The sequence below is a fragment of the Epinephelus lanceolatus genome, chromosome 10, assembly GCF_041903045.1.
Source record: "Epinephelus lanceolatus isolate andai-2023 chromosome 10, ASM4190304v1, whole genome shotgun sequence".
Lineage (NCBI taxonomy): Eukaryota > Metazoa > Chordata > Actinopteri > Perciformes > Serranidae > Epinephelus > Epinephelus lanceolatus.
This window is the reverse complement of record NC_135743.1, coordinates 29,992,767-30,015,698: the sequence shown is the minus strand read 5'-3', so window position 1 is coordinate 30,015,698 and position 22,932 is coordinate 29,992,767. Positions and strand designations below refer to the sequence as shown.

General features: G+C 39.4%; 1 protein-coding gene across 5 annotated transcripts in view; it reads left to right on the top strand.

Annotated features, from left to right (window-relative positions):
- The window catches only part of LOC117265836 (CUB and sushi domain-containing protein 3-like), a 268,435-nt gene that overhangs the window by 92,888 nt on the left and 152,615 nt on the right, over positions 1-22,932 (top strand). For all 5 annotated transcript variants that reach the window (XM_078171922.1, XM_033640574.2, XM_033640575.2 and 2 more), the window contains exons 11-20: positions 1,394-1,497; positions 2,502-2,614; positions 2,947-3,129; positions 3,831-4,157; positions 4,863-5,057; positions 5,536-5,674; positions 6,710-6,897; positions 12,160-12,348; positions 15,839-15,955; positions 22,073-22,288. In XM_078171922.1, coding sequence (XP_078028048.1) covers positions 1,394-1,497; positions 2,502-2,614; positions 2,947-3,129; positions 3,831-4,157; positions 4,863-5,057; positions 5,536-5,674; positions 6,710-6,897; positions 12,160-12,348; positions 15,839-15,955; positions 22,073-22,288 — 1,771 coding nt within the window. The remainder of the gene's footprint in view (positions 1-1,393; positions 1,498-2,501; positions 2,615-2,946; positions 3,130-3,830; positions 4,158-4,862; positions 5,058-5,535; positions 5,675-6,709; positions 6,898-12,159; positions 12,349-15,838; positions 15,956-22,072; positions 22,289-22,932) is intronic.

The following is a 22,932-nucleotide window of genomic DNA, read 5'->3' as shown; positions in this document are numbered from 1 at the left end:
CGTGCCCTCTCCTAGGCAAACACGCCATTGAGTTGGCACTGCAACTTGGTCCATTAGTGTTATTATAGTAATTATGCTTATGCGTGCATTGTAATGAGGCTGTTATACATGGATATTGTGCAGGCATTGTCCTCCCAATGGCCAGAGAAGGGGATGTTAAGGATGAGCAAGCAGCCATCATATGTTTGTCATTAGCAGATGTGACACTCGTGTCATTAAGACATTCTTTCTTTCATCGCTAATCCATGTCGGCAAAGTGTAGGTTGAGATAATAAGGCTTTATTGTGTACTGTGTCCACATCAGACTCATTTTTACATGATTATTGTTAGTGTAAGCAGCTGTTGCCGCTTTGATTAGTGAATATGTCATCTTTTGTGATGTTATGCATGTTAATTCAGGGAAAACAGATCAAGACCAGTGACAGCTGACAAAGATATCTCAAGGGTGAATGCGGACAGGCAATTAAAAATTTTGGACTCTTAAATTTGGCTGCCGTGATTGGTTTTCAGCATTTGATTTGCGCTCCAAAGTAATGTGAAGAGATGCTGCTGTCAGTTTTTATATCGCTTTGAGGGATGTTTGTGGTGTCCTTTGCAGGGTTGTATAGCATTTACGTGCATTATTTGTCAAATCCTTATTCCATAAACAGTCACAAATTTGATGTGAGTTAAGTCTACCATTTTCTCTTGATGACATTGTTGATTTGAGTTTTAGGGGTAGTTTCTGCATAATTCATAAAAGTACCAGAATGTAGGCTATATAATGCAGCTATCTGAGTCCTGAGACAGGAGAATGTTCTGGGTTTTTACAGCATTACTCAAACATGCTGCTGTCTCCTTCAAAAAATGTATAAGGCATTACATAGGCTTTTCTCTGTATAGGGTTGCCTCTTTCAGTTTAACTGTCTCTAGAAACACTGTCTCTGAAGGCAAGTTATGGAAATGAGCAACCATGTTATGAATTTCTTATAAATGAGATGGCAGGTTCTTTGGTAATAAAACTTGAGAATCATTTAGAAATATTGCTCATCATTGAAAAGGTTTGGCTTTTATAAATGAATAACACGAGCATGATCGACAGTCAGGATGTCGGTCTGTAAAGAGCTGTTGGTTCGAATCACTTGGGTACAGTTGGGTGTAAACAGAATGACCTCCAGGGGCAGATGGTGGGGCTTTCAGACTCCAAGTTATGTTTGTATTTATAAAAATCTATAAACATTGCTGACAGACAAGTTGTTTAACATGTCCACAAACTATCTGCAGTCTGTGTTGACTGACTCAAATAAAATGCTTCATTAGAAATATTTCTAATTATCACCAATGCTCATAAGCGCTGCCTTGCTCCAATGATAACGCTTATCAAAGGATAAATATGATTCGTATTTTGTTGCAGGTTATTCAGATAAACTTTGAGGAGTTCGACCTGGAAATTGGGTATGATTCTCTAACGATCGGCGATGGAGGGGAAGTTGGCGATTCTAAAACAATAATACAAGTGTAAGTACCACATGAAATACTTTATTGGATAAATACAGTAGTATGATAATGCTCAGGCAGTTAAATATGTTGCAGAGCTGGCTAGATCTTCATTTGTTTAGATAATGTTTTAAAGCCAAGATATGCAGAGAACCTAAATGAATTAATGACTGCACCATTTAAAGTCCCCATGAAATGAGAAATACATTTTTCTAGTTTTAATCCTGTGTCCCTGTGGTTATTGTTCAATTTTCTCTTGTAATATGACAAATATATGTCAAAAAATCAGCATCAGAGTATTTTTACATCAGAATCCAACCAGGTAGAATGGTTTCAAATGTGTGATGACTCATCCTGCACTCAGGGGCCTTTACAAAAATTCATCCAATCAAATGAGACTTTGACCGACAAGCTAGCCACACTGGTCATATAAAACCGCACTTCACTGTTTGTGGGTAGAAGTAGCTACAAACCAACAGAGCAATATGAAGAGAGATAGGAAGAGATACGTGTTTGGATGTCAGCGAGCAAAACTTTTGTTTCATTTCCAAAACAATGTGCCTGAGGTCTAATTAATTTATCTCTCCCTCATCATCCTCTTGATCTGATGGTGAGGTAGGAGTGTGTGGAGCCAACAGTCTGTGCAGCAGCAAAATCCACTGTAGCTTTGAATCACGCTAGGCTCTAATCTCGCTGACTTTTTAGCAGTCCAATTAAATTTGAGGGATTTGATTTAAATCCCACTTGCAACTGTACACTGCTCAAATATTCTGTTTCACTGGGAAATACGTCACAGTATGGAAGATAAAGGCGCCCTGACTTCTGTTTCACGGGGACTTTTAATAAAGGCTTACTTTGTTAAACCCAACTTAATGCCCTTTAATTACTACGATGCAACACTATATAAAGTAAACAGTAGACAGTTTTTTACAACACACTTTACAGGACTTAAGACGTTTTTGAAATAACTCTGTGAGAAGTGGGTTTTGATATCATAGTGACGGTTTTTGTTGCTCGATCTGCAGGCTGACAGGGAGCTTTGTCCCAGACCTTATTGTCAGCATGTCCCATCAGATGTGGCTTCATCTTCAGTCTGATGAGAGTGTGGGCTCGATCGGCTTCAAGATCAACTATAAAGGTACAGAGACTTTAATGCTGATATCATCTCTCACTGTCTGTATCCACGTCTGTGTCTGTGACTGTCTCGTTCAGTAAAGCAACGACTCCATTTTCCTGTCTGCCTTTCGTTAATTCTATCTGTCCGTCTGGCTGTCTGTCACTCGCTTCTCTATCTCCTTCTTTAAGAAAAAACCTTCCTTAACCAGACTCTCAGACTCTTCACCTGGACCTTTATAGATAATGTTAAGCGGAAAAAAGTACTTCAAAGTACTTGGCTTGACCTAATCCTCTACTTTACCCACCTTCCCCTCTTTCCATCTCTTCCCCCTCCTCTCCTCCCCTCACCCACAGAAATTGACAAAGAGAGTTGTGGTGACCCTGGTACACCCCTGTACGGTTACCAGGAGGGTAGTGGCTTTCTAAATGGAGATGTTCTGCGCTTCGAATGCCAGTTTGGATTCGAGCTCATCGGGGAGAGGATGATAACCTGCCAGAACAACAATCAGTGGTCGGCTAATATCCCCATCTGCATATGTGAGTCCAATACGTGCTTTTTGTCATGACAGCAAATGAAGCAATTACTTATGCGCTTGGAAAGTTCACAATGACACTAAGCTATTGGAGGATTAATTACAGAGTTGTTAAATGACCATGCAGGGCATTGTGTGTAAACAGCAATATACATAATGTAAAATGGGAAATTGATAGGATATGGTTGCCTAGTTGTTTGGGGGGGGATCTGAAAAAGAAGAAAGTAGGGTACACACTGTTACACTTTACAAATACTCAGGAGAAGGGAAACCTGCATTATTCTGCACAATGTCCTTTCTCAAGACAAGTTAAACCCCTCCTGTGAGTTTCACTGTACCTAACCCATATCCATAACAAAAATCTAGTCTCCTGTTCCATTGGGACAATGTGCAGTATTCTTGTGCGCCTATATTGCTGTATGTCTGTATCTTTGTACAGTAACTCCTCTGTTCCGTCCCCCTTACAGTTTCATGTTTCTCCAACTACTCAGCACCCATGGGAGCAGTGCTGTCTCCTGATGGCTGAACTAGTTATTCAGTACTGACATTGTTCTACACTGATCTTTGTGCCTGACCCTGTCATGGCAGAATCCAATGTACACTGTCGCATGACCAGTGACAGTTGTTGTAAAACAATTTGCCTCACCTGGGCAATTTAATTTTTTTTAATCATTACTAACATATTTCATCCCATCTGTCACACAGTCCCCTGTTTCTCCAACTTCACTGCTCCCATGGGGACGGTGTTGTCTCCAGACTACCCTGAGGGCTACGGAAACAACCTCAACTGCGTGTGGCTCATTATCTCCGAGCCTGGCTCCAGAATCCACCTGGCTTTCAACGACTTTGACCTGGAGCCTCCCTATGACTTCCTCACCATCAAAGACGGGGACCAGTCAGGAGCCACAATCCTAGGACGCTTCTCAGGGGCCGAAGTTCCTTCCCACTTGACGTCCAACAGCAACGTCCTGCAGCTGGAGTTTCAGGCTGATCACTCTATGTCTGGGCGAGGGTTCAACATCACCTATAGCAGTAAGGGACTCTTTTATCAATTTAATTCAAAGAATCATAGTAAAGAATTTATAAAAACTAATTATTGCATTCACCGTTTTCCTTTTATGTTTAGGAATTAGTGTGGTGATTCATGTTAATGTCTCTTTGCAAATGTCAGGACTGAAGCTGAGCTCTTAAATTTGTGCGCTTTTTAAAAACATATAAACCGCTAAACAAAGAAGGGTTATCTAGAGAGAAGTGCAAAGAAATTACATCTTATATCTTATGAACAATAAAGGATGGACTGAAGTTCAGCAGTAGTTATTTCTGTGAATGTGAGAGTTTTCAGTCCCAAAGCATAGTGTTGTCCTTGAGTCCTCTTTAAAATTAATGCCTAGGCTTTAAGGAGAAATGCTCCTACATTGCACCCCAAGTGAAGCTAAAGTGCCTTAACAAAACAAAAAGCAGCATTTAGGATAGTGCAAACAGTTCCTAACTCTTGTGCCTCATTGCCTAATACAGCACCATCGTAATTCTTTCTCTCCTGGCGAAGGCACAACATGCTCTGAAGACAGAGGCTGTTGTCACCCTCAGGTGTACAGAACAGACCTCTGCTAGGTTTTTTTTCTCTCCTACGGACAGCTACATCCATTTCCCTTATCTCCCGACTTCTCGAAGACCCCATTTCTCATTCACACAACAGCGTTTGTCACCAGATCTTGTTCTCTTTCTTCTCATTACAAGCTTTCGGGCGTAATGAGTGCCCTGACCCTGGCATACCGTTGAATGCCAGGCGCTTTGGGGACAGTTTCCAACTGGGTAGCTCCATCTCAGTGGTTTGTGAGGAAGGCTTCATCAAGACGCAGGGGGCTGACACCATCACATGCCATCTGGAGGAAGGCAAGGGGATGTGGAGCGGACTCATTCCCAAATGTGAAGGTACTGAAATGGAATAGCTAATAATTGTGTGGTTGGTGGACAGATGTGTCAACTTTTGAGTTAGGTGGAGAAAGAAAAATAAAGAAAAAACAGAGGGAATCTTGATACAAAAAAATTGAGTGGGTTATGTGGAACATGCAGTTCACCCGAACTGGGCTTTGCTTGTATTATTTTCAGGTATTTGTGTAACTCCAGCCTTTTGGTGACTCATCCTATATTTCTTTTTTTCAGTGTTTCTCATGTTGGTACAAAAAGATTACTGACAGAGTGGTATCATCTTTAAAACAAATACTCTCTCTTTCCTCCTCTCCTCTCCTCTCCTCTCCTCTCCTCTCCCCACCTCGCCTCACCTCGCCTCTCCTTGCCTCTCCTTGCCTCTCCTCACCCCTCCTTGACTTGCCTTTCCATTTATGAATTTAATTTATATCTTTATCCTCCTCATCCCTCCCACCATTCTTTCACCTCTCTGCTCCTCCAGCTCCTTGCGGGGGCCACTACTCAGGGCCGTCTGGTGTCATCCTCTCCCCGGGGTGGCCCGGCTACTACAAAGACTCCCTGAGTTGTGAGTGGGTCATCGAGGCCGAGCCGGGAAGCTCCATCAAGATCAGCTTTGACAGGTTTGTATGACAGTGCTGCAACAACTCACCCATGGAAATGAAGACACACACATACACACACACAGACGTGATGGCCCAGGCAAATACTGAGAGAGTACACAATCCCTTATGGACGTGTATCCACATACTGTATTGCATGTGAGTACCACTTTACGTAACTACATACAGACCTGCGTTTATACACACACACACACACACACACACACACACACACACACACACACACAGCATATCAATTTACACACACACTGTTCATGTGCACAAACAGAAGGCGTACCTCTGGCCCTGGAAACCTCTGAGTTAGAAATAGAAAGTCAGAGGAGGTGGAACGCAGTCCTGGACCTAGTTTCCAAAAATGTTGAAAGCCTTGAGTAATTCTTTATTTCGCTTACCAGCTCCTGCTCACTCCCTTAGAGAGCTGCAAGTGTTGCTGTAAGATCTTTATTTCTTACCATTAAGGAACGAAACCATAAAATGTTCATATTTTCTAATCAACGCCTTCTCAGTGCTGACATATTCCTTTGTAAAGAAACAAAAAGCTACTTTCCCTTCGACTTTTTTTGTAAAGTGAACTCAAATATTTTGCCCCTCTTCACTTTAAATGAGCAAAAGTTTTCCTATGCCTAGCTCATGTAGCTTCTGTTTTTTTTTAAGCTTTTTGCAATAATAATACAGAGATGTGTGGCTTTCCTCTTGCTGAAATTGTCTAAAGGTGATTTTTCCACAGTATTGATAGTGATATCGGAACTGCTAATGTCACTTGTTTGATGATTTAGAGACCTCAGGGTGACCACAGAGCTATACCATGTCAGATTTCCAAGAAACTCATTGATCTTATACTATTGCAATAATTGGAAAACTTGTTGTGCAAGCTATTTCTGCTCATTTATCTCCTTGAAATAAGAATGTTTTCTCTGCGGACACAATAGGCTAAATGGCTTCAAACTGTCTAATCTGTCAAAGCAGGAGTATTGTTTTGAATACCAATAATTGTGTACTCTACAGCTCCCTCTCTCTGCTTTCTTTATTCTCAAGGTTTCAGACTGAGCTCAGTTATGACTTCCTGGAAGTGCATGACGGCCCAAACCTGCTCTCTCCTCTGATTGGCTCGTTTAATGGAACCCAGGTCCCTCAGTTCCTGTTCAGTAGCAGTAACTTTCTATATCTGCTTTTCACCACTGATAACAGTCGATCAAACAGTGGCTTCAAGATATTCTATGAAGGTGAGAGTATGCGTCTGTTCCCTGCATGCACTGCATAACATGATTTAAATTGTAGAGTTATGAATGCAAAATATTTTTGGGACAGTAAACAGGTATTGTTGGTACATGTCACAGGTACATTTAATTGATTTTAAATTAGATATGTTTAGAACAAGAAAGAAAAAAGGAGATAAAAGTACAAGTAAGCAGCAGTTAATGACCCTACAAACTTAAATTGGTCTGCTTCTATAAAGTTTCGTAAACTATATGTTAAAGCCAAACTGCCCTGAAGATGTGTTTCAGGAGGATTATATGACCACCATGATAACAACTTGGCTCAATAAGCTTCAGTCCTCAGGATAAAACATTTTTTTTATTCCATTTCAGACTACAGAATTTTAAACATTGCTCAAACATGCTCATTTTAGAGGGAGACTAAGGTCAGCACTGTATTGTAAATCTTATCTTGCCATAAATGTTAATGTTTTCAGGATACCTCACAGTTACTTCAGCGTGAGCAGTAGTATTAAAATCCCATTGTTTGCTGGGCCTTTTGTGTGGGAGGTTAGGGAATGGCTTCTGGGTAAAATCAAAGCCAGACTTCAGGAAAAAGTCGGCTGTAGATCTTGATCAATGCGGCTTGTTGAATATTATTGTGCCATAAACTCTAAATGTAAACAAACACTGAAAATAAGGTTACTTTCAGACTGCAGTCAAATCAGATAAGACTAACTGTCTTACTTTTATTTGCAGTTGATCAGATACGAATCCAATTTGAGGTGCTCGAGCATCCGGACTGAGACGCATTTATAGAAATTGGATTGAAATTACATTTCAAACCTTCTCCAAATGTGGTTTGCAGGTGGTCTTTTGCTGTCAGACTTTATAAAATCAGTCTGAATACAATCTAGAAGTGCCAAAAAAAGGATCTGGGCTGGCTCTTAACAAGGCCCTAGTAGCTAAGTTTAGTGCAATCGATGGATTTTTGTATATGGTCATCTGCTGCAGGCACGCTACTGCAAGTGCAGAGATACCAAGATGCAGAAGAACCAGAAACACTGGTGCAGGCTTGTTGAGGAAGGTTGTCTTCAAGTGCAAGACTGACTTAGAAAATCTGGATGAGGGAAGAGAACTGTTAGCTTTTAGAGGTACACAATCGAATACTGTAAATAACTGGCTAAAATCTTCTGCTCTCAAAGGAGTTGATGTTTTTAAATTTTTTTTTGCTGTTGTTGGTTGTTTGTGTTTTTTCCCCTCTCACATGCATGGAGTGGTAGTCTTTTTGAAAATTCAAATAGAAAATACTCTGGACTTAGTGTGATCTATTTTCACGATTGTATGCACTAGCACCATTACCCTTGTCACTCAGATGAGATTCATAAGACAGAGTTTGTTATTATGTCTGTATTATTGACTGAGAGCAGACCACAAGTGCCTTTGTCTTATTATGTTTCACTCTCAAGTGCATTTTTCTTTTGTTGATGAGGCTATTGAAAAGCAATAACAGTAAGATCATATTAGCTTCTTCCATTGCAATTTAGGACATATCTTATTGCTGAAATGCTTTGGGGAAACCCAGCCTAGTTCATTTGTAAAATTGGTCTTACAAAGTAGGGCTGTTGTGAATTATGCTGTGAATAAACTGAGGCACATGACCACGGCATCATTCCCTTTGTATGTAATGGATAACATAGATCAATTCAGTTACAAAAAATACAATAAAATGATATTAAGTGACATGTGGGCCCACATATTCAGTTAATGTTTTCTCTAATTTCTCTCCTGACCCTTGTATTTCTTAATCTTTTTTTTTTTTTTTTTTTTTTTTGTATTATTGTTTTCCACCAAATCTGTGCACCCCAGAGGCCAGTACCAGCAGTGATCCATGAATGGTTTACTTCTGTAACATGTTCAGGCAAAATCCATGTGTTTTCTTACTAAAAATATCACAAATTACTCAAGGAGAGCAAGACAGGTTTTCTACAGGGGCCTAGCAGTACAGAGGAAGAGCCCTGTTATCACACATGAATAATCAGTCTGCTTGGGCTGTTTTACAGGTTATTAATGTTGATGACTGTGATCTATAGCTCACAAACCATATAGTATAACTGTGTTACACTGTCTACGGTGTCACTTTTGTTGATAATGCTGTGCCACGTGGCCAAAAGTAATTGCTGCTGGCCACGTAATAGAACTACACTTCTCCCAGTGGATTAGAATTCATTACAATGGAGTACTGGACCTTTTCAGACAATATTTGTTTGACTTGCTGAGGGTGTGTGTATCCGGCGCTGTTTGATTTTGCAGTGGGGGCACTTTTACATAAATTTCACATTGTGTGCTGTACCTTTCTCAATGCGCTTCATGCTGGGCTCACAGTCACTGATGCCAGACATCCCACAATCAACAGGGTACTATTTGCTGACATGTCTGAGTTCTTTGACTGGGTCAATCACCTGAAACTACTGCAGCACCAGACATTGGACTTGAACCAGGACACCTCTGAGAGGAAAACAAAGGATACAATACAATACAAATTTATTTATATAGCACATTTAAAAACAACAGCATTGACCAAAGTGCTGTACAAAAAATAAGCATGACCAAAACACAAAACACGAAAAGTTTGTTAACACGAATTAAAAACACAAAATTCAGACCACAAAGCAAACCGCTATCATACAGACACTGAGAAGGCCAGAGAAAACAAATGAGTTTTTAAACGAGACTTTAAAAGGCAGGGTAGGGGCGAGTCTAATCTGGAGGGGTAGCTGCAGCTTTGTTCTGAATTTGCGCTTCATTCTAAATATAAATACAATACAATACAAAATGTATGTATGACCACAGTTTACTTCAAGTTACTCAAGCCCTTCCATTACTGATCAGGTGCATTTGATATCCTAGGGTTCATTTATACTCCTTTCATGTACAAAAATAGATCCCCCCATTACAAATGTTGTAAACGTTACTGCCCACATACTTCCATGCGTCCTTTATATTTACATAGATAGATCTACAAAATGGCACTAGAGGGCAGGGCCGGAATTTTTTTTAATTTATTTATTTTTTATTTTAAGATTATTTTTGTTGGCTATTTTTTGCCTTTAATGACAGGACAGAGAGTGAAATGGGGAGTCAGAGAGAGAGTGGCAGCAAAGTGCCGCGAGCCGGACTCAAACCCATGGCTACTGCAGCGAGGCAATGCCTCTGTACATGGGGCGCTGGCACTATCCACTATGCTACTAATGCCCCAGGGTCGGACATTTAATAATGTCTGTTTTAATGGAGGTAACTTTGTAGGTGGCAGTGGTCTGTGAGGCTAATAAATACTTGTGACATTTGGACAGACAAGTCTTTTTTCATGTTAACCAATTCTTTTGGTCCAACATTTTTAAAATATTTTCATGTCTTATGCTCTTGTCTTGCTTGAACTACGCTAGACTGTCGTCACGATTTCCAGTGGCACTGCTCCATTTTGTCTAGATCTGTAAGTTTTCAGAAAACGTGCACAAATATGGACAACAAGAACGCAGAGTACAAACAGAAGGCTCCGTCCATGTCAATATACATATCTTAATGTTGAACATGAATAAGCCCTTACTTATAAATGGATGCTCTTGTAATATGGAAGTAGCTGGGCAAACTGATGAAAATCAAATAAAATGGTATTTTTTAAATAATACCTCTATATCAATACCATGATAATAATTCAGGGTTGACTGAATACAATATTGAGACAATGAGATTTTTTAAAAATAACCATCAGTAATGTGGATATAATGGCTATGTGGGTTAAGGCAAATAATACAACAACTAGAACAGCCTGGTAAGTTCAGTAAATTATATCACTTTACTGTAATACAGCTTTTAAAACCAGGAAAAAACAACACTCACAATATAACAAAATCCAAAAGATGATATCGAGTCTCATATCATGATATATATATAATATCAATATATTTCCCAGCCCTACATCAAAGGAGTCATTGTCAGGCAAACAGCCGATTTTCAGTGACTCCCTGAAGTTAATGCTTACATGTTCCAATAAATTGTTGGAGGTGGCAAAAGTAAAAGATAAAAGTACAGATTGTGGTGATCCTAGTTTAGAATAGCTCACCCACCAATGACCTGATAACTGCTAACACAACTGTTGCCAGTCAGTGCCTAAAATCAGTGTATTTTTAGTGCCTCAAAAGCAACCCTACTTGGAAGATATCCAAACAGCAGTCCTGGAAATCACAGGGAGAACCAGGGCAACTCTTTGCGACTTGCATCACTAAAGATTAAGAGAGAGCTGGCACTACTATCCAACCTGCTCACTCTAGGAGCAAAATCAGTGAGCAACAGTTTTTTTTTAGGAAAACCTGAGGTGGTGGTGTAACACATGGATGAACAGGAGGAGGAAGTATTTTTGGACAGGTTCACTGGGGTCATAACCCCAACTCTTTCTCAACATGCCCTGTAATCCTCCTCACCACCTACAGTAGAACATCTGCTTTTGACCTGCTTTCAGTGGGTGACCTGCTTACATGTAACACAAAAAAACAATAGCATGAAAACAGCTAACAAAAACCAACCCTAACCCTATCAAGGTTATTTAGACAGAAAACTGTCAAACTTCGCAGCAGTCCATGCAATTGTGCATTTTTCTTCAAAGTCTGAGCTGTGTTGTGTTATAAAACAGCCTTTGCTATTGTCTGAATTGTGACATTTTTTTCAGTGCAGTCCCCTTAGTGTGCCATGAAATATATTCTCTCCACTTTGTGTAAGCATGAGTGAGTGTTCATTTTTACATTTAAAAGTCAATAAAAGTCAAAGTAAATATCTTACTTTGGAAAACTTGCTTTCTCTATTATGTATGCAACCCGAGACCTACCTTTGTTGTGATGATTGTAACAACATCAAAGGTTCTGTCAGCACTTTTTCTGTATGAATGTGGCCTAGAAATTTTACTGATGGTAAAAATAGAATTGTCATTTTGTGTTTCGTGAATGCTGTGTGACTTTAATATACCTCTATAGCTCAACAGTCATTCTTTATTTGAATAAGCAAAAGCAGACCTCGTCCCTGACTGTATAAATACTCATCATCCACAGTAGTTATCGTATATGACAATAATAGACCACATGCTCATAGGTTAACACAAAAACTAGACACTTCCTAAAGGTTGTGAACAAAGAGGAACTGCTATGAAAATCAAGTTATAAGTAACTTAATGATGATACGAAAACGTACAGTTTTGTCAAAAGGTAAACAAGAACTGTTTGTTTTTAATTTCTCTAGTGGTCACATTGGACACATACTCCTGCATGGATCCTGGCATTCCAGTGAACGGCATGCGGTTAAGCCATGACCTGTCCATCGGCTCCACGGTGTCCTTTCAGTGTGACCCAGGATACAGGCTGAGCCATGAGGAGCCACTGGTTTGTGAGAAAAACCACTTCTGGAGCCACCCACTGCCCACCTGTGATGGTATGTATACTGGATGGTTAAAAAAAAAGACTCAGAGGGAAACAGATCTACTATTCCTCTTTTTTTTCCCATTGCCTGCATTGCTTGCGCTGGGTTGACCTGTGAAGGGAGCAATGCACATCAAGGTGGCTAGTGTTCACATCAGAGGAAACATTGGAGAAATCCAGCCATACATGTTTGAGCCTCAGTCAGACCCAGACTCAGATGAGGAGTCTGTTGTGCACCAAAATCTGCAGCCATATCAGCCATATCAGAATTGTAGACATAGTTAGCGTTTTTCATTTAGGTTGTTTGTTAGTTGGTAACTGCAATTAATGGTTGTAAAACATACAGTAATATTTTGCTACAAGTTGTGCTCATCAAGTTGCTACGAGTTGTTTACATCCAAAAACTGCACACTCTACCATGTGTGCTATCAAAACTTTTACTACTTTTACTAACTTTTACTATGATAATGCTATGCTTACTTTTACTTTTACTACTTTTACTAACTTTTACTATGCTAATGCAAACTCCCGCTCTCTGTCAAGTCTGCTCTGTGCTGGAGGTTTCAGGTTTCTTTGCTGGTGTTGTGTTGAAATCTGTTACTCCGTCAATATGTGTTTACCATATCAGACATTTTTGCATTAGTGATGTACCCTACCTAACTTGCCTGGTATATATTTAAATCTCAGACTTTTAGGGAAATGAACAGACATCACCCCACTTTAGTGGAAGAATGTGGAAACACCTCTCTAGTGACAAACTTTGTGCAGATACAGGTCAGTGAAGTCAAAGTCAGACATTTTAGGCGTCTGTCTGCATAGCTCTACCCCCCCCCCCCCCAGCAGAAAAGCAGTGGCAGGGTGCAGGAGCTTCATCCCAGCACTTCATTAAAAAAGCGCTCGCAGTGGGATTTTTTTTTTTTTTTTTCATGAAATGCTGTACATGAGTATCTTGACACTAACATAGCAAGGTAGCTAATAAAATGCTACATTGACAGAGGGTTTAATATAGTGTTAACAACAAGCTTACAAAGTATATGGTGATTTAAGCACAACACTCACCAGCGACACTCAGTGTCCGGCCGATCCACACCCAGAAGTGGGCTTTTCTGTCGTTGTTGTGGCAGTAGACAGTAGCCTAGCCAAAAAAACAACAGTGACGTCACCAGTGCCTTTCTGAAAAGTTGAAGCACTCTGAGTGGCTGCACAAAAAGAAATTAAGTGAATGCTTATCATATTTATCAGATCTGTTTTTTATGGCCCTTAAAAACTGTAGAGCTGAATGACTGTAAAATACACTGACCAGCGTTTTTGTCCTAAAAAGCATCCTAACATGAATGTTAAGAGTCATTGAAGAGACATTAAATAATTGACCTGGTTATGATTTGAAGCACTAAATGAATTTTGTACAGCACCGCATCAGCTCATTAGAATGTCAGCATTATTTTTAGAAAATACACGTAAGAGCTTCTCTGCACATTCACTAAGTATATCCTGGCAGAGTCTTTTTTGCTCCAAATACTTATGGGATGCTGCCACTAGTAACTGGCAGAAGGTTTCTAAGTTAATTTTTGTTGAAGGTAACTGGGTTCATATAGCAGCTGCTTCCATGGTTATATTTATTCTCAAACTGAAAAATGAAGAAGAAGAAGAAGAAGAAGAAGAAAAAAAGCATGGCCTTGTTGGCAAGAGGTAAGGACACAAGCATAGTGACTATGGGTAGCCTACAGCAGGTCTGACTAACCAAACATGCGCTTGTCAAAATGCTTTTTATTCAACAAATAGACCCAGTCCTTGTGTGAACAACTTACTTGGGGTGTTATGAATCATATAATACTGAAGACAGATTATGCTCAGCTTCAAAGCATGAAGTTCAGCATGTTCCTGATAGTTTTGATATCTCACATAATCTCCCTCTCACGGCTGTGTTTGTGCAGTTTTGCTCTTTGTGCTGTTTAGAAGCACACTGAAGGACGATTGTGGCAATTATTGTTGCAGCGCACAAGCCGTAAATGATGTCTCTTAGTCACGGATCACTCAGTTGAAAGAATATAACGAATAAAATACATGCAAGGGTTGGCAAGGAGTGCCATACCGTGCATATGATACAGTGCCGTGTGATGCAGCTTCAGCCCAATGGTTGTACTGAAAAATTGTTTTATATCTTGGAACATTTTCTTGCCTAGGTGTGTGCCAGACTGGTGCCAAATGCCTTGGCTCTTTGCCTATGGAGTCTCTAAAGTAGATCATTTGCCAAGCGTACTCATCCACTTTTAATGACTTTATATAATTTTGGCTCATTAATAAAATATTTGATATAATTTTGTTGGTGGGTAAGGATTCAGGCCTTGATGTGTTGTGCTTGCTGGAGGGCCCAAGGGTGGAAGGAGAGAGGATAAGAGGGGGGTGGGTGTGTGCAGCTGTGGAGCCTCAGGCATCTCAGTGATCCTCAAAACATCATCTGACATTCATTACTTTGAAATTATGTACATGCACAAGAGTCCTACTCCTAATATTTGTCGACAATTGCAGTTTTGAAGAAGGCATCCGGGCATTCGGTTGTTACACCAGTCTTAGGACATTCAGGCCAAAGGACACACACATACACACACACACACACACACACATACACATAAAAGACAGAAGAAAAGAAAAAAACAAAGCTTGTCAAATGTCATCAATGCTATATTTAAAAAGCATTGCCCTTTATGTGAAATGACCTTTTATTTGAAGCACAATGACAGCATGAGAAAACGGTTGCAGGTTTGAACAATAGCCAATTAGACCAGTTAACCTTCAAATGGATCTAGTATTAACCTTCGGCTCCTCAGCAGCCAATGAGGGTAGAGATTTATCTCATTAACTTCCTTTGATGAGATAAGGAGCTTTATAACAGTAAAGTCAATAGTCAACATGGTTGAGAGTTGTATTACTGAGATGACAATGAGTGTTGCTGCTTTAGACAACACTATCTATCACCTCAACTGTAACTGCTCTGCACGGTGGGTTGCTACTAGATTATCCTCCCAACCTGACTGAAAAGTAGTTGGAACGCAGCACTGGGTTGATTGTTTCTATTTGGAAGAAACACAAAATCACTTTTAAGTCACAATCAAAATAAAGCCGATTCTGTAATCCGCTGAATATGCCTGTGTCAGTTTTTGTGATTTGTAAGTAAATTTAACGGATTATCGTGTTTTCTGACAATGTCTTTCAGTTTAAGATACCATAGGAGAGGAGAAAATATGGATGGATAGCTGAATTAATGAATAATTTATTGTCCTGGCAGTAGGGCAGGTTTGGAGCAAGAGGGAGAAAAAAAAACATTGTGTTGGCAGAATTACAGGTACTCATAAAAATAGCAGGACAGGATGTGATATGACTCAAATGCATTATTCATTTAAATCGCTCCTCTGTCTTCAGGTGAAGGATTTATTGGTTCATTTACAATTTTCATTTTTTTTTCCGCCAACAGTTATCTTTCATTATCTTCCCTTTCTATTCAGCATCATGCGGTGGGGATATCAGGGGACCTGGAGGGATCATCTTATCACCTGGCTTTCCGGAGCTGTATCCAAACTCTCTAAACTGTACATGGACGGTTGAAGTCAGCCATGGAAAAGGTAAGAAAGCACCACTAATTTAAGATTATGCATTTTTCAACATACAAGTATGCAAACAATGCATACTACAATACATTGTTTTTGTGTTTTGGGCCTACGCCTCATATATTTTAGGAACATTTAAAGGGACTGTTCCCCCCAGAATCAAAAATACACATTTTTACTCTTACCTGTAGTGTTATTTATCAGTCTAGATTGTTTTGGTGTGAGTTGTCAAGTGCTGGAGACATCGGACAAAGAGATGTCTGCCTTCTCTCCAATATAATGAAACTAGATGGCACTTGGCTTGTGGTGTGGGAAAACAATACATTTGAAAAACTCAACAGCAATGTCTCATTCCAGAAATCGTGACCTGGTTATTTAAGATAATCTACAGACCTTGTTCTGAGCAGTTTCATGTAGGAACCATATCACTATGCAGAAGGAAGCGTGCATCTACTCATGGACGACAGGCTTGTGACAATCTGAGATGTAAACATTAATGGCATCCTCCTAAGCTAAGCTCCATCGTTAGTTAGCTCAATAGTGCTAGGTGAGCTAGCAGTAGATGCCCGCTTCCTTCATCATGGCAATATGGTTGACAGGTGTAGTTTGGTAAAAAGAAAATAGTTCTTATATAAAACTGTTTACAACAAAACCTGTGGGTTATCTTGAGTAACCAGGTCATGATTTCTGGTAAGAGACATTGCTGTTGAGTTTTTCAAATGTATTTTTGGCACTTAAAGCACCACAAGCCGAGTGCCATCTAGTTCCATTATATTCATGAGAAGGCAGCCATCTCTATGGCTGATATCTCCAACACTCAGCAACTCAGACCAAAACAATCTAGACTGATAAATAGCACTACAGGTAAGAGGAAAAATATGTATTTTTGATATGGGGGTGAACTGTCCCTTTAAACTATGGATATGTTAATTTAAGAAATATTTTACTTTGTACCTGCATGAGTCATTCACCTGCTACACCTCAGTTACCAGCACATTCATTTTTATATTCCTTACCACACTGACATTCAATAGTCCTCACTATCGCCAAATTATAAAACTATAAATTAAAATTTCACCCCCTCAACAGATCCCAAGAACATTACGGGGATTTATTATTATGAAGTGAGAAGTGACTTGAGCAAAGATAATTTAAATGCACTGACTTTTTTCATCTTTGACAACTGTCCAGAATATGCGTTGGGATAATATTACACTTTGAGGTGTTCACGCATTGAAAATTTAACTGTGTGATTCTTTTTCTTTTTTTTAAAGTGTGTTTGAGTATCGGAGAATACAATTTAATTTGTAGTTCCTCTTCATCAGCAGTTATTCCACTTATTATGCTTATTTGAGACAACGTTGTAGAATAAGCTGCTTCATACATCCCTTAGTTGGATAGCATTTTACGCTGTTGGGAGAATATTGCTTCTCATCAGTTTTTCACCTAGCTCAATTAATAATGAACAGCTCTGACATTTTAGTGGTTCACCTGGTAGATAAATCTGGTATTTCACTGATTTTCACATATTATTCTTTATTTAATTAGATTAATTCCATTATCACAGCACTCGCTGTCAGTTATGTGATCAGTTACCTCTTCTCTGAGACATTCGTATTCATTATCATTTAAAAAGTGCACTAAGCTTATCTTAGTGCTCTAGCACTTAGCTGTATTATCCCTGTATTTTACCATAGTATTTCTTGTTATTCTCTTCCACAAGCCCCATTAAAATGCCTTATTGTACTCTTCATACATTACCAAATGTTCCTATTGTCAAAAACTAGAGCCTTTTTTTTCCTCTAAAGAATCACCTTCTGATAGTTGATGTCTCACAAGACCTAACAAGACCTGTCTTCCACCCTCTCCGTAATGTGCTAGTCAAGCACAGGAGGTGCATTCAGTGCAAGACTCATTCAAGATACACCACAGAGCGCCACAGGAAGTCATTCCTGCCTGTGGCCATCAAACTTTTCAGCTCCTCCCTCAGAGTGTCAGACACTCCAAGTCATTGGACTTGCCCTTTGACTTATTTCACCCAACAGCAGCTATAGCTCCACGATTTATTGATTATTTATATTTTCAACAATGCAACACTGACTTAACTGTACAGGCATCTGTGCAGTAAGTCAACTGTACAATACTCTGGCATTAAGACTAAATTTATACTGTATATTTCAGCCACTATTTTAATTTAACTATTTATAATATTCTTGCGTTTTTTATTTTTATTTTTTATTTTTAAATTTTTTTGGGGCATTTTTTGCCTTTAAAGATAGGACAGTTGAGCGTGAAGGGGGGTAGAGAGAGAGGGGGTAATGACATGCAGCAAAGGGCCACAGGCTGGAGTCGAACCCAGGCCGCTGCGGCAACAGCCTTGTACAGTACATGGGGCGCCTTCTCTATCCACTAAGCCCCAATATTCTTGCATTCATACTTAACACACCTGTAGATCCCATTTCTCAGTAATTTTTATTTAAACAGTAAATGCAGTACCATATTATAGTATGATGCACATATTTCTGCATATTTTTTTATGCATCGTATTTCATATTGTTCAGTTTTCTCTCCGTATATTGTTATTTATTGTAACATAATGCACTTATTTTCCATTTACAGTGTTTCTTGTAATTTCTTTGTATATCAGAGCATGACTCAACAACGTGACCCAACTTTCCTCCCGGGATCTCTGAAGTATTTCTGAATCTCATTCTGATTCTATCAGCAATCCCTCCACTCAAAGCAAAATTAAGCATTTTTTAATTTCTGCCTCTGAGGTTTCTAATCTTAACTTCTCATATGACTTATTTTTCTTGCCATCAAGGATAAGATTAATGTTATTATTGTACACATAATCCACTAGGCTCATGATGGTTATATCTGTGTATGCATTTTCTAAGAGGAGACTGTAGTGTAGTGATTACCCAACAACATCACCTAATCCTTCCCTAAATAACTCACACCAACAACAGAAAACTTGTTTCAACTGTGCTGTATTGTTTCTTTTTTTTCTCCTGTTGTATGTATTTTTAGTCAGGGGTGCCCAAACCTTGAATGGGGGCCAAATCAGATGATGTAAAAATACCTGGGGGCCAGCTGCTTCTCACAACAAAATTGGTATTACAAAAATCCTACACACATAAGACAAATGCAACTGTTTCATCTTTCAATGAAAAACCATTAAATTTTCTAACACTCCTTAAAGCGGCGGCCCTCAGTGTTGACCTTCCACTTCTGTGCTGTGGCCATGTCTGCTACGTAGCAGTCTGCTGTTGGGTAACAATTTTTTTTTGCTTATTTATCATCTGTTCATGAACACATATTAGTTCCGCCTGCATAGTTCCTACATGGCTCATGTCTAAAAACTGTATGGTCGTCTTGCCATCGATAAGTGAATGGAAAAAATGCAAAGTGATCTTGCTTGGTTAATCAACATTGTGTGGTGGGTCACACATAGTATATTTTTAGCAACAAGCCCCAAGCGGGCTATGATTGGACAAGCCTGTTTTTGGTGATTATGATAATAACCTCACATACGTTCTCCTATCAGCAGCATTATCCTTTTTATTTCTTACATGGGTCCTCACCTAACAACTGGAGCCATAAAACTCAATTGCACCAGCAGCTGTAAACCAATAACAACAACTTGAAATAGTTGCCAACTAATTAACTAATTATAATCAAATTCAACACAGTGCCCAAAATGTTTCAAGCTATTTAAAATGCTAAATTAATTTAGTGTGGGCCAATTAACAATCAAACCTCATATATGCTGTGCAAAATCAGGAAGCTAAGAAATTTTACTTAGACCTTACCTAAAACCCTGAAGCATGGTGAACAAATGTGATTAATTATAAATAGTAAGTGATGAAAATAAGCTTTTACATATGACATTGTTTTGATCAGGGGCAAATTTAGTTGATTGAACATGATTTAGAGGGGCAGGTTCTCACAATTTGCAGAGCTTAGCTGAGCAAAACCAAAGACATTAAGTCCAGGGATCACCATTTAGTCACTGAGACTTAAGTTCTATCTTTTTTTAATGGAATAGGTTTGAAAAGTAGGTTCAAAAAGTACTGGTACAATACCTGTACCAGTACCTGGGTGTAACGTTAGGGTGTTACTTAAAACTATACAATAACCACTGTACTACAGTCTATCTCCTACGTAATATGCATTTTCTTTCGATGGTTTTAATTATATCGATATCTTCAGATTTTCATCACAATCTCAAAGAGGTGATGCTACCCATCAGCTCTTGCCATACATATGAAAAAAGACCAATCTTTTATCATTGCAATGATTTTCCCTGTGTGTTGTTTTTCCTTTGGCTACTGGCTGGAAGACAAATTCATCTTTAGGGATAGTAGCTATGTAACTATTCCACGCAGTAATTACCACCATCCCGTACCAACTATATTAAAATATTGGGATGTCCCCTCACAGGGATGGGTCTTGATTAATTGATCATTTGGCTTGACTCTCTGTGATATAATTGCCATTTTACAGAGCACAATCCATCATTTCATTTCGTTATTTATTTTATGGCCATTCGGGACTTTCTTTATCAAGTGAGCCAAACATTATGGAGGACATTATAGAGTCATATTCGAACAGATTCAACAGATGGCACTAAAATGGCAGTGCTTATTGTACTGAAAAGCAGCCAACTGGCCATCATGGATGGAGGGAAGATGTTATTGGGTCTGAGTTACAGTGTGAAAATAGAAGCAAGGTGCACAGACCTAGATCTTGTTTTCAAACTTAAAAGTTAAATATTAGTTTGTTGATACAACATTTAGAAACCTTTTGACCAATCTTAAAGGAATACTTCACCCACAAAATGATCATTTATATATCAGTTAGTCATGCCATGTTACCATAAATTCCTAAAGACGGCTTTGTTTATCTCATATGCCTTGAAGGAAAACAGCAAACCTATAGATTTCTTGATTGACTAGGGACCAGGTTTAACAACAGCAAAACTATATCAAAATGTTAAAAACTCACACAACTCGTGCAGTATAATCTAAGTTTCATATATCCAGTTCTGTGCTCAGTATTTGCCAAACGGATGCATTTTCAAAAATACAATTTAAAGCTGGACTGAAAACAAAACTTATCTGTGCTCATTTTAATGCCAGACTCCTGCAGTGAAAATGCATGTGTTTGGGAAGTACTGAGCACGACTGTCTCCACGACTGGATAAATGAAATTTGGATTATACTGTGCAAGTTGTGTGACAGTTTGTAAACCCATATTTTGGCCCCCAATCAATCAGTAAATCACTAGTTTGCTGTTTTCCATGTAGGCATGCAAGAAAAACAAAGTTATCTTAATGAATTCAAGGTAACATGGCACGACTAAATGATAGACAAATGGTCATTTTGTGGGTAAAGTGCTTCTTTAACACAGTTTCCTGCACTTTGCTCCTGTAGCAGATTTGCTAACATCAATCATGTTGTCTTCACTCATGGGATTCTGTATCATTGGCCTGCCATTAGAGATGTTTTGTCCTGGAGTTTTAAAGTTTCACAGGATGGGCAGATTCCAAAGTGTGAGAAGTACTGACTAATACTCATGCACTAGTGGAAAGGCCATGAGTCTTTGATTACATAGTTTAATTCTGTGGAAATCATTTTCACTTTTTTGGTTTTTACTGCATTTTGAAATTGCTTTGAGTCTTTTTTATGTGTGCCCTTTTTAAATGTATTTTTTTTCCTTTTTATGTAAGTATGATAATTTAAGTAGGATTCATATTCCTAGTGCTGCTGTAAGTTAAAACATTTAATATTTAATGGATGAAAAATGAATTGTGTAGATGGATGTTTCAGCAAACTAACCCCAAATTAATACAAGTGATTTTGAATGATAAGTATGACATTTGAAATTAGAGCTAAAAATTGAATTGAATAATAGTCACATTCAGTCTGAGGTTGTTGCATTAAATTTCGCTGCCTTACATTGTCAACAGTAAATCCATTTCTTAACCTTACGGGTCAGTCTAGACATGAAAACATCAAATTTATGCATTACATATTCTATTCAAAGCTTCCTCTATATCTCCATCAGTGATTCTTCGTACTTTCCTGAAAATCTCTAACGCTGGCCTTTTATATTTTCTCCTTCAAGGTGTCCAATTCACTTTTCACTCTTTCCACCTGGAGGATCATCATGACTACCTTCTGATAACAGAAAACGGCAGCTTCGCCCAGCCACTGGCTCGACTCACCGGCTCAGAGAGGCCTTCACCAGTTAATGCAGGCCTGTATGGGAACTTCAAGGCCCAGCTACGCTTCATTTCTGACTTCTCTATATCGCTGCAGGGATTCAACATCTCCTTCTCGGGTATGACGGCATTTGAGGGTTCTGTCTGTAGGAGGCAGGGAAGGGAGAGTATTGGTATGTGTGAAGACAGGATGGGTAGGTAAAGCTTTAAAAGAGGAAGGGAGATGAATTGTGTGGGGGAGTGAGGATGCTGAAATGTGGTGGGTGGAGTTGTTAAGTGGAAAGGGTAGAAAGCAGAGGTAAAAGACACCGTGACAGACAGACAGAAGGAGAGAGACGGCTTGTTCAATGATGAGATCAAAAGTGTTAAGCCTCTCTAAAGCGTGCATAAAGTAACATGTGAGGAGTGATTTGTCGGTCAGAGTGGGAGCGGGCTTAAGGTAGACCATGCCTCAGGCTGCGCTGATCAGAGGAGGATAATTAAGAGACAACGAGGTCACACAGGTAGAGGATGTCTGACCGTGATGGGAATGATCATCAAAGCATGCCATGTGGGTCAGTATCCTCAGGACTGAGGAGATGGAGGGGAAGGGGGGGGGGGTGTACAGAAATAATGCGCCGCCCCCCCCCCCCCAAAACCCCCCGCCCCCCCCCCCCCCCCCCATGCAGAGAGCAAGAAATGGAGAAATGCAGAGAGAGGTAGCGATAGGAAGCTTGGGGAAGGAGGGGGAGAGAGAGGAAAGAGATGAGACAGATGGTGATGC